General features: G+C 56.5%; 1 protein-coding gene across 2 annotated transcripts; it reads right to left on the bottom strand.

Annotated features, from left to right (window-relative positions):
• Positions 1-4087: 4087 nt before the first annotated feature.
• On the bottom strand, positions 4088-10402 carry ZNF596 (zinc finger protein 596). Of its 2 annotated transcripts, none has more exons than XM_054565839.1 (6): positions 10358-10402; positions 9097-9162; positions 7357-7483; positions 6753-6845; positions 6032-6114; positions 4088-5565 (listed from the first exon to the last, which is right to left on the bottom strand). In XM_054565839.1, the coding sequence occupies exons 2-6, from the start codon at positions 9106-9108 to the stop codon at positions 4330-4332; spliced, it is 1551 nt and encodes a 516-aa protein (XP_054421814.1). In that variant the 5' UTR covers positions 9109-9162; positions 10358-10402; the 3' UTR covers positions 4088-4329. The 2 variants fall into 2 exon arrangements, with proteins under 2 accessions (XP_054421814.1, XP_054421815.1); XM_054565840.1 differs by having other exon boundaries at positions 7357-7648.
• Positions 10403-11128: the final 726 nt, after the last annotated feature.

Here is an 11128-nt window from a genome sequence, read left to right on the forward strand (position 1 = left end):
CGCTGCGGAGAGCTCCGCCCCGGCCGCGCTGATTGGCGGTGCGGCCCGCGTGACCGTGTCATGGTCCGGGCCGCGGCTGCGGGCAGGCGCAACGGACGCCCTCCTAGCCCCGCCCCGCGTGCGCTGCGCGCCGCCTGGGGAGCCCGGAGCTGGACCGCTTTGGGCGGGGGTCCGTGTAAGACATTTACAACAACAAAGGGTAATGTCGCCGGTTTTCAATATTTCCTGACAAAGGCACTTACATGTTAGAATAAGCTGGTTTGGAATACCAGAGTATTTGAAACAATGGGGTATTGGAAAAATGTTGAGAAACATGCAAAAGAGCAAAGAGAAACAGTAAAAAAAACAAGCATACAAGTGAATATACGCAGAGCCGAAAAAAGCGCAACAGAGACCGCTCTTGACAGTGTTTACCACCTGCCTTCACACGAGGCGCACCGTGCGGAGAGTAGCACTGGAAATAAACTAAACAATACAAAAGGGGTACAGACAAAGCAGAGACTGGGAATTGCTTTTAATTACATGAGAAGTTATAAGGTAACGGCGCTGAAAGACGACACCCGTCTCAGTGGGCAGCAGGGTCCCATGTTCACGGAAGGAAGGACGTGGTCACATGGGCAGCGCCACACTGACATCTGGTGGCCCGTTGGTGTGAAGACAGAGGCCTTAAAATCTTGTTACTTGAAAGGCCCTTAAGTAATGAAGGAAAGTCATATTAGAATTTGTTTTAGAAGCCACCTAAAGCAGGCATAGCTCGTGAACCCACGAAATAAAAAAATGCTCGACTACATGGGTCTATGCCTGTAGACACACGTGTACACGCATGCACAGGCAGAGACTTGGACGTGTGTCGTCTGTCTGTGTGACGCAGAAAGGAAAGACGAGTGATGAGGAAATAGCAGTCTCTTCAGCCTGAGAGCAGGAGAAGGAACGAGACGTCCTGCTGGACGCGCCGATGAATGGTGAAGCACAGCCGCAAATGACAACCGCGCAGGGTTCTGCGCCTGCTGGGTGGCAGCCGGGCGTGTAGATGCACTGTGGGAGGGAACCTGAAACTCAGCCGCCGTGTGCGGTTCGGCGCGCCACGGGGACCACCGGGGGAGATCAGAAGACGGGGCGGCCCCTGGCCAAGCACACAGCGGGCACAGCAGCCCGTGGAGACCGCGGAGCAAAGCAACGAGCGTCACCACGCCCAGCCGGCGTGCAGGTTCGGGAAGGGGGGCAAGGACTGGGTCTACCCGCCGGTGCGCACGGCCTCAGGGCTGGCCTGGGCGAAGTGCAGACGCGGGAGGCAGGAGAGGGAAGCCCACACCCACTGAATGCAACATTTGGGCTAAGAGATCGTCCGACAAACGTACATGACCAGGGGTGGCTGTGTTCGTTAATGCAGGTGGGAGCGCGGGAGCGGAGTGTTGGACGTTGAACTTCTCCAGGAGGCCCGTGTTGCTTTGTTTCGCAGTGGCTTTTTCTTATCCGGTAGGCATTATGATGTCTTACCTGAGATTATCATGGGAACAAAAGACTGATGTCTTCAACCCACCCCCCAGGCCATCTCTGCCTCACTTGCTGGGAGGCACCGTGGGGACCCGGGAGCAGCAGTGTCTACTGGGGGCCTCTTTCAGCCTCTTCAGTAAAACAGACGCTCTTTGGGGATAGAGAATGCCACTCATTGTTCTGTAATGAGAATGACTAACAACAATGGTGGCAATAATGTCATCATGAAGATTAACAAGAGCAACGGGTAATGGGGAAGCTAAAAATAACCCTAAGTGCAGAGGAGCAGAGATCAGGCCCTGCCAGTGACAGACCAAGTGCCGGTACCAGGACTCAGAGCCCATGTTACCTGAGGGCAAAGGACAGGCAGGAAGAGGGAAAAGGAAACCACTTGCAAGATGGGGTGCAGGGGGGTGGGGAGCAGGAGACCCAGGTCCAGAGCCTTTCCGGCCCCTCCCCACCTCCGAGGGCCCAGGCACCCCCTCCCAATTCCCCCAGAAGCTGATGTGGGGAAGCTCCAGCCCTGTGCCCTTGCAGCTTGATTCCAGCCCCAACTGGAGATCAAACCCACAACCCAGGCATGTGCCCCGACTGAGAATCAAACCCAGGACCTTTCGGTTTACACGATGACACTCCAACTGACCGAGCCCCACCAACCAGGGCAGGGCATGACCCTCCACAACGAGATCAGTGCAGAGGACAGTAAATATGTAAATGAGTAAAACAGGAAACTGTGCACGTGATGATGCCCTGCGCGGGCCTGGGGGGCTGCGGAGGTGGTGATGGGGCAGGGGCAGCACCGGCTGCCCCCAGCCCAGAGGCCCGGCCCCAGCCCCTGCCACACAGCCAGCACCCAGGCCAGCCTCTGATCTCTCCAACTGGTCCAGCAGAGCTGCGGGTGACGACTCTTAAACGTTCGTTCCATTTACAGCTGGAGTTCCACCAGGTCAGTCCACTAAGTTTGTCAAGGAAGCACTATGTGTATGGATTCTCTCCGTTACGGGTCCTGCCGTGTGGGGCTGGCGAGCTGTCCACTAAACGAGAGGTCAGCTGGCTTCACTCTAGCCCACTGTACAAGGCTTACCAATGTCCAAAGCTTTCTACCCAAATGGTACCTTGATATGTAAATTTTACCGGTGTTTTTTTATTTCCCCATTAACTTCACCTCCCACACCCATCCCACGAAGACGCACGCCTGTGCTACATTCTGACGCCAGGGACCTCAGGGGTAAATGTGTCTGCTGGACTCTGTCGGTCCTACCACATCGACTAAGTCACTGAATTGATCGACCACATCATACAGCTGGTTCTGATGTTGCTTCCTTGAAAACCAAACCTACGCGGGGCCAGTCTAAGAATCAGAGCCATTGGCAGCAGCAGTGTGGAAGGAAAAGAGCCCCATGCTAAGCCTGAAGGCTCGGGGGGCCTGCGGGGTGGCCTTCCAGACTCGGGACCTCCAGTAGCCTCACAGGAGGGTCTGAAATGAAACCTAACTAAAAGCAGTTTGCGGCAGGTAGTCATACCCTAGGCTCACTTGTAAACAACATTTTACCATTTTTCATGGAATGTTTTCAGCATAGACTATCTGCTAATCCCCAAGAGTCGTCGCCCTCCGGATAGTGGATGTTTTCCACTTCTTGATCCCGCAGTTACCTGACGCTGAGCTTTCCGGTGCACACCGAGCAGTGCTCAGTGAGACGGACCCAGTTCCTCTCCTGTGCGGTTCACTAACTTGTTTCAGGATAAATCGTGAGTCGAGTTAGCTCTGCGCTGACGAGATACACAGAACTTCTCTGACATGGACTCTCTCCACTTTCCCCCCAGTCACCCGTGGGTTCGGTTGGTTAACTAAACCTTTGATCTTGCTGCGGGGTCCCCGATTCAGGTTCCTGCCCTGTGGCTTCTGAGCGAAGACACAGCAAGGAGCCTGCGAAAACACCTGGGCAGGCACCGCCGGCAGCCACTGGGGGCCTGACTCGCGCCCGCTGGCTTGCGCTGCACGGAGGCAGAGTCCCTGACCTGCTCTCGCCGCTGCCGCCCTAGTCCTGTCTAGTCCTGGCTGAGACCCAGGGCTGGGCTGGGCGATTCTCATCCCAGAGTCGGCATTCAGATCTCACTGCTGGTTAGAAAAAGGTGCTGGTTCCTGACTGGGACCCACTCCCGGGCGAGACCCTGCTTGCAGGGAACGGTGGTCACATGGGATGGTGGTGGCCGCAGCCAGGCTCTGCCACTCGCGTTGGCTCTGGCTCTCGGCTGGAGCACGGGCTTTGGATAGGACCCCGGGGGTGGGTCGTCCCCACGTCGAACATGGAGCTGGCTGGCGTCGCGCCCTGATGCAGTCAAAAGGGCCCCTCATGGTGCTCCAGAATCCCTGCCGCAGCGCCTGCCCCCACGGGCGTGGGGACCGCGGCTCCGGCCAGCAGTGTCTCGTCGCCAGGGCCTGAGCCCAGTCTTGCCGTACCAGCGGCCTGTGGGCTTGACCCTCCCACGGCCGGCCCTCCCACCCACGTCCCGCTGCAGCCCCGCAGCCTGCGGCACGGCTCCCCAGGACTCTGCCCGGCCCCAGCCCCTGCCACACAGACAGTGCCCGGCCCCTCTAACTCTGATCTCTCCAGCTGGTCTAACAGAGCTGTGGGTGACGACTCTTACACATCCGTTCCATGTACAGCTGGAGTTCCACCAGGTCAGTCCACTGTCTAAAGAATTTGTCAAGGAGACACTATGCGTGTGGATCCTCTCTGTTATGGGTTAACTTCAACGGAATGAAATAAGGATGAATAAGGGCTCTTCCAGACTGACTACAAACACAGCTTGTTTTTACAACTGTGTGAGTCCTCAAGAGTGTTTAGAGTTTGAAAGCATGGGTGGTGAGTCTTCCACATTTATAACCCTTACAGCGTGGGTCCTGCCATGTTGTCTAAGGTTAAAATATTTGCTGAAGGCTTTTCCACACAGGTAACATTTGTATGGCTTCTCCCCGGTGTGGATTCTCTGGTGCAGTCCGAAGTTGTAGCTTCTGTTGAAGGCCTTGCCACACACGTTGCACTCATAGGGCTTCTCGCCGGTGTGCGTCCTCTCGTGCCGTCTGAGGACAGAAGAGTGATTGAAGGCCTTCCCACACAGGTGACACCCGTACGGCTTCTCGCCGGTGTGCGTCCTCTCGTGCCGTCTGAGGACGGACGAATCAGCGAAGGCTTTCCAACAGGACCGGCACGCGTAGGGCTTCTCCCCGGTGTGCGTCCTCTCGTGCCGCCTGAGGACGGAAGAGTCGGAGAAGGCTTTCCCACACTGACGGCACACGTAGGGCTTCTCTCCGGTGTGGATCCTCTCGTGCTTCCGCAGGTGGGAACAGTGGGTGAAGGCCTTCCCGCACCGGGGACACTCATGGGGCTTCTCTCGGTCGTGAGTTCGCTCGTGTTGCCTCAGGTAGGAAGCTTTGCTGAAGGCTTTCCCACACAGACGGCACGCGTAGGGCTTCTCCCCGAAGTGCGTCCTCTCGTGCTTCCGCAGGTCGGAACAGTGGGAGAAGGCCTTCCCGCACAGGCGGCAGCCGTGCGGCTTCTCTCGCGTGTGAATCGCCTCGTGCCGTCTCAGGTTGTAGCTTTTACTGAAGGCTTTCCCACACAGACGGCACGCGTAGGGCTTCTCCCCGAAGTGCGTCCTCTCGTGCTTCCGCAGGTCGGAACAGTGGGTGAAGGCCTTCCCGCACAGGCGGCAGCCGTGCGGCTTCTCTCCCGTGTGAATCATCTCGTGCCGCCTGCGGTTCGCGGTGTTGCTGAAGGCTTTCCCACACACGTGACATTCAAACGTCTTCTCTCCGTCCTGAGTGCTGTTGTGTTGCCTCATGGCAGGGCGCTGAGTCAAAGCGCTCCCGCGCGGACATTCGTTCAACTTACTTCTGGTGTCAACTTGTTTATCTTGACTAAAGTACCTGAGCACTTGTCTAAGTTCGTGGATGATATGGGGTTTCTTTCCCATGTGAGGTGTCATACACTGAGTCAATGTTAAGAGTTCAGTAAAATTTTCTCCCAAATCATCACATTCAGAAGGGTCTTCTTGAGCACGAAGTCTCTGTTTTTTGAAAGAAAATGAGCCACTGTTAGAGGTGTAGCCACATTTATTCATTCCTTCATTCACTTCTCTATATATAAATATAAATTCTAGAGTAATCATTCAGTGACCGACTCCAGTTAAAATTGTCCCTATTACTTACACAAACATGGTGATATTACTCTCCCACGTACAGAGATTTCCTCTTTTGCAGCATCCTAACAGTAGATATGTGATTAACGTTTAGACAGACATTAGGTTTCCAAGATTGGGCACACGAGCCAGGATTATACAATTGGTCACAAGACCTGAGGTGTAATTTTGACTTCAGGTGAAATTTCTTCCCTAAAACCAAGCTACCCAGAACTTTCTACCGTGAAAGCCCTGGATCCCAACTCTAATTAGTCAGGGAACTGTGCCAGGCCTACGGCTTATTCAGTTCCCCAGTCAGTGTCCGGAAGAGCAGGACCGCGCATGCGGAGCTTACCGCGGCGCCGATTCGGGACGTGTCCTCTGTGCAGGAAGGTCGCGTCGATGTCACTTCCTGTTGTTTAAAATCACCTCTCCTGTCTGAAACGACGAGAAAGAAAATAGATCGGCGTCAGGGGGATTAAGATGGTGAAGGGACCCGACACCCCCCGGAGCGTGTTTACAATATTAACGGGGGTGGGAAGGCATGGGAAATGAGGGACGCTTTAAGGAGAAACACATTACAGACGCCACCAACCGACAGTTTCTGATCTAGAATTTGAGAAAAATAAAAGGAAGACGGCAACTTGGGGAGGGAAAGAGAGAGAACATTTTCACTGAATAGGTCCACAAAAAGGGACATTTTGTGGATTAAAAGAATAAAAAACATCACTTTCATTGACCAGTCAGGGATACAATGGGCAGTTTCACAAACAACAGAATGAGATGGTCCCGGGACAACGGAGTGTAAAATGACAGCAGACAAGTTACCACTGTGGAACCCCGGGGCGGGGGTGGTAAACAGAGAACTCCTGTGAGCACGTGAACATGGCCTTCGCTCGAGCCACAGACGACCAGGGGCCCTTGAATAGAAGTTAATACCTGCAAGGTCCAATGACATCTGAAGAATCTGTCCCCCATGTTTTACAAACACGACTAAACTGAAACATCCTTATGGGATCATCGGCAGACCCCGTCCCTCCCGGACCAGGCCCGTCCCCCTCCCTCTGGGCGCTCACCTGCACTCAGGCCTCGCAGAGCGCCCATCCCTCCTCCTGACAGCTGCTCGCCCTTCCAGTGGGAAATCACATCGGATTCGCAGAGCCAACTGCCTGTTTGCAGAAAAATGACATGTGGACTTTGAGGTCTGTGTGAGTAATAGTCCACGATCATCAGCACAGGTCAAGTCATGAGAAAGAGGAAGTTCCCCTCAGGTCAGCCCAGGGAAGACTGTTGACAACAGCGTGGACAGGTCTTGCCCAGCAAACTGATGGCTCTTGAACTTGTTCCAGACAAGTTCAGGACCTACCCCTGTGGGTGCCCATGCCCAAGTTCAAGATGGACTGCAGAGCCATCAAGATTTTCATTCAGTGAAAAAATACAAGTTTTTTTCACTATTATAGCAAAAAAAAAAAAAAAAAAAAAAAAAAAAAATTCCAACAAATACAACCTCTACCAGAAAAAAAAGAAAAGCTAACTTCTATGTGGAAAACAAAATGTCTTGTTATTTTTAATACTGTGTTCTGGTCTAACCACAGTCCCCGCAGCAAAGTAATAACTTTTTTTAAAAAAATCAACACCTTTACTTACCCATTCAACAACGGGGAGTAATGAGACACTCACCGGTCGAGACCAGGTGGCTGATGCTCTCCAGCATCACGTCTGTGAACAGCCTCCTCTGGGAGGTGTCCAGCAGGGCCCACTCCTCCCGGGTGAAGTCCACAGCCACGTCCTTGAAGGACACAGCTTCCTAGAACAGCACGGGCACCGCTTCAGACAGGGCTGTGCCGCCTGCCTTTGGGGAGGGTGGCACAGGTGGGGACAGCCCTGAGGAGGTGGCAGCTGAGTGTACCGAAAGGTCAGGCAGCATTTCGGGTGCAGTCACGCCGTTCTCGTTGCTGACCTGGAAACCTGACTTGCAGATATACCCACAGAGACAGACACAGTGTAAGTGCATAAAACTTCCTTATAAAGAAATAGCACATGAGGTGTGGTGTACTCTACCCTGGATCCCAATACATGACTCCAAGTCTTGATTACAAAATTTGCACTTGAAAATTTATAATTAAAACACTCCTTTCCACCGTTGAGGAAATCTGCAAAGTTACCACAAGGAACCCAGACCCATCATTGGCCACTTTTCCACCAGGACCGTGGCCCGATTATCCTCGTTCAACAGTTGTCGTGAATTTCTGAAGACCCAGTGAGCAGGAGCACAGCGGTAGCTCTAGCAAACACCGTGAGACACAGGCTCTGCGCTTACCCTTCAGGGATGGATCGGGCTCATGGGAGCACTGTCCGAACTCCGCAGAACCGAGCACAGGCCCTAGTGTCCTGGGTCAGCACCTGCGGCCTCTCATCCCCGCGCAGCCGGACGTTCGCGGCGAAGCACAGCGATGACTGCCCGGCAGCGCAGGCCGGCCTGAGCCTTCTGTGCCGCAGGGCTCTCTGGGGCCCGCGCCCTCTCTGCTCACTTTTTCCAGGACCTTCGAATGTCAGTTGTCATCGCCTCTTTTGCTTCCTCGTCTCGTCTTTCTTTCCGAGCACACCTGACGCCGCGGCTATTCTGGCCTCTTCGGTTCATCAAAAATTCCCACAAGTCCTTCAGTTTTACTCTCCCTTCTCTGCTCCTCCGTACAACCACAGTTAAGGAAACAAACCCCCTATGCATTGCTTCCGCTTAATCACATTTGGAGAAAGGGGAAATCACAAACAGAAAACGCACGATTTGGGACATAGGTAATAATGAGAATTTCAGTTTTCCTTTTTAGATTTCCAAAAGCACAAATATAGTCAATCAAAACTTTAGGAGGTTTGAAATTGGAAAATGTAAGTGAATGACTCTTGCTGTGTTTTCTGGCACAATCACCATGTCACTACGCCTGTCGTCTCTCCCCTGACCTACACTCCCCTCTCCCGTCCCCCCCCCCCCCCCGCCTCCCCCGCCCCGCCCCCGCGGTAACGCGGGGGTCAGAGCTCACTTGTGGGAACAGCTGGCTCCCTTTCCGGCCATAATATTGTGCCCCTTCCTCAATCCTAAGGCCATTACAGTTAATAATATGGTTAATGTGCAATTTATTTTTTCCTAACAAGGCCAGGAATGAGATGAGAGAAATGGAACCTTTCTCATCTCTTCTGTGGACGCATAGCATTAACAGAGACTGGCACATCTCAGCGTGATGCCAGGAAGGAGCCCACCACGGAACATGTCCGTGGCCCACGCGACCGTCCAGAGCTGTGGGGACACTGAGCCGCCGCGCTGGGCCTGAGAAACCTCCTGCACCCACTCAGAACGGCGGCGCCTGCAGGGAAACACGCCCACCCGAGATGCGATCTCAGTGGAAAGAGGAGTTGCCACCTCACCTGGGGCTCCATGTCACCGGCTCAGCGGCCAGCTGTCCTCTGGTTTTCGCTGCACAGGCGGCAGAGCTGGGGGAGGAGAAGGAAGACATGAGACCCCACTGCCAGGAGGTCCCGGTGCCTCGCCGGCCCAACCAGCAGAGGCAGGTGGCCCTGCCGAGACGCAGTGCGGGGCTCTCGGCTCCCCGGGTCCAGAGGCTCTGCCGTCTGGTGCGCTAAGACGCGCCGCACACCTCCGCCTCAGAGAAGAGGGAAAACCGCTGCGCTGCCCGCGTACAAGCCCGTGGCGCCGCACCCTGTCGACTCCCTCCCGATGCCCGGCTTGTGCCCCCGCGTGCCTCTACCTCCGGCACTGCTACCGCCACAAAGTCGCTCGTCCTCAGCGCGCTCCCAGGCAGCATCTCTCGGGCTCCACCCAGCAGCTGGCCCGCACCGTCCCACCGTTCGGCTCCTGGAGCACCACCCACCTCGCCCCAAATTAGCGTGTCTGCTCCGGGGTAGGTTCCCGGAGCACCAAGCTCGCCCCGGGACCTTGGACTGGTTCTGCGCGAAAATGGTCACGAGCAGAGAACTGGGCGCATATTTTGTGCCGGGCTCATCACTGCACGTACAGGGGCCGACGGCCGCCGCCTCGCCAATGCACCCCGACGGCCCCTGCGGCGGCGAACCGCGCGAGCACGCGGGGCGCAGAGCTACGTCCGGCTCTGCGGTCCTCACGGGCGCCCTCACGGGGGGCAGGAGGGGGGCCTCGCCGGAGGAAGTGCAGGGCGCCGTCTGGTGTTTCAGAAAAGCGGTAGCTGGAACCCTGCCCTCGCCAGTCACTGTTGGCTGCAGTTTCACTTGTTTATTTCGGCGAGTGCGTAAATCCCCCCTAAAACATCATTATGTGTATTTCACGGACAAATGACAGAATTAGGTTTAATTCCTCCATCTGGAACCTCCCTAAGGCCGAGGCCTCAGGGAAGCGGCCACCGCGAAAGCCAGCCTGGGGGTCCACGGGGCCGGGGCCGGGGCCGGGGCGGCTGCTCTGCGGGGCGAGGAGCCCCGTTCCCAGTGGGAACTGGACACCGCGCAGTGCGCGGCGGCCTCGGAGCGACTGCGATCGGAACAGAAACGGACTGGAAGCGGCGCCGGAGCGCTCGCCCCGGGGCCTCTCAGGCAGCAGGGACTCCCCGCGAAGATCCCCGGACCCAGGCGTGGAGGACGCCTGGGGGCGGAGGCCGCGCAGCCGGGCGTTAAAGCTCTAAGAGCGGAGCTCACTCACCCAACCCGGACCCTCGCTCGGGGAGGTCCCGTCCTGCATTCACCGGAAATTACGCCAGGGGGCGGGGCCTCAGCCGTGACTGGGCGGCTGGGAGAGGACAGCCGGAGGGGGCGGGGCCTGAGGGCGGGGAGGGGCCAGACGGAGAGGCCCTGGGCTGCGAGTGGTGCGGCCAGGGGGCGTGCCCTTGGGGGGGCGGGACCTGAGCCTCCGACCCTGCCCCCGGGCCCGGTTGGCCCCTCCTTCCCTCCTGCGCACCTCCAGTCTATGCGTCCGGGTTGCTTGGAGTTTCTTTGGCGCCATTGGCAACCGGGCTCCTTTCCCGACTTCAGTTTAAATGTTTAAGACAGTTCAAGGCAAGAGCTTGGAGCTGTGAGGCCATTTAAACCACTGACAAGTTGAAACGCTTTACGTCCACTGTCTGTCGCGCTGGAGACAAGCGTCCTGCGAGTGCCGGGGGCTGGACTGAGCCTCGGGGCGGGAAGCGCAGCGTCCGGGCAGCGGCGGGTCCCGAGCGCCTGCGGCTCCTGCACTTGGAAGGGGCCGTTCAACTGAGCAAGGCCCGAGCGGTCTGTGCTGAAGCCCGAGGCCGGGCGTGCGAGTGTCCCGAGCGCCCCGTCGCGATGTAGCCGTCCCGTAAGTCAGCCTTTGGGCCCCGCTCGGTCGTCCCATCCGGCCGCAAGAACCGAAAGCGCCGAGCGCCTGTACGGCCACCAGCCCTACCGGTGTCACCGGCACCGAGAGAGAACGGGGGCAACGCCGGTGGCTGTGCTG

Source organism: Pteronotus mesoamericanus, unplaced genomic scaffold, assembly GCF_021234165.1.
Source record: "Pteronotus mesoamericanus isolate MK-2021 breed Mesoamerican mustached bat unplaced genomic scaffold, CSHL_Meso_final contig_169, whole genome shotgun sequence".
Lineage (NCBI taxonomy): Eukaryota > Metazoa > Chordata > Mammalia > Chiroptera > Mormoopidae > Pteronotus > Pteronotus mesoamericanus.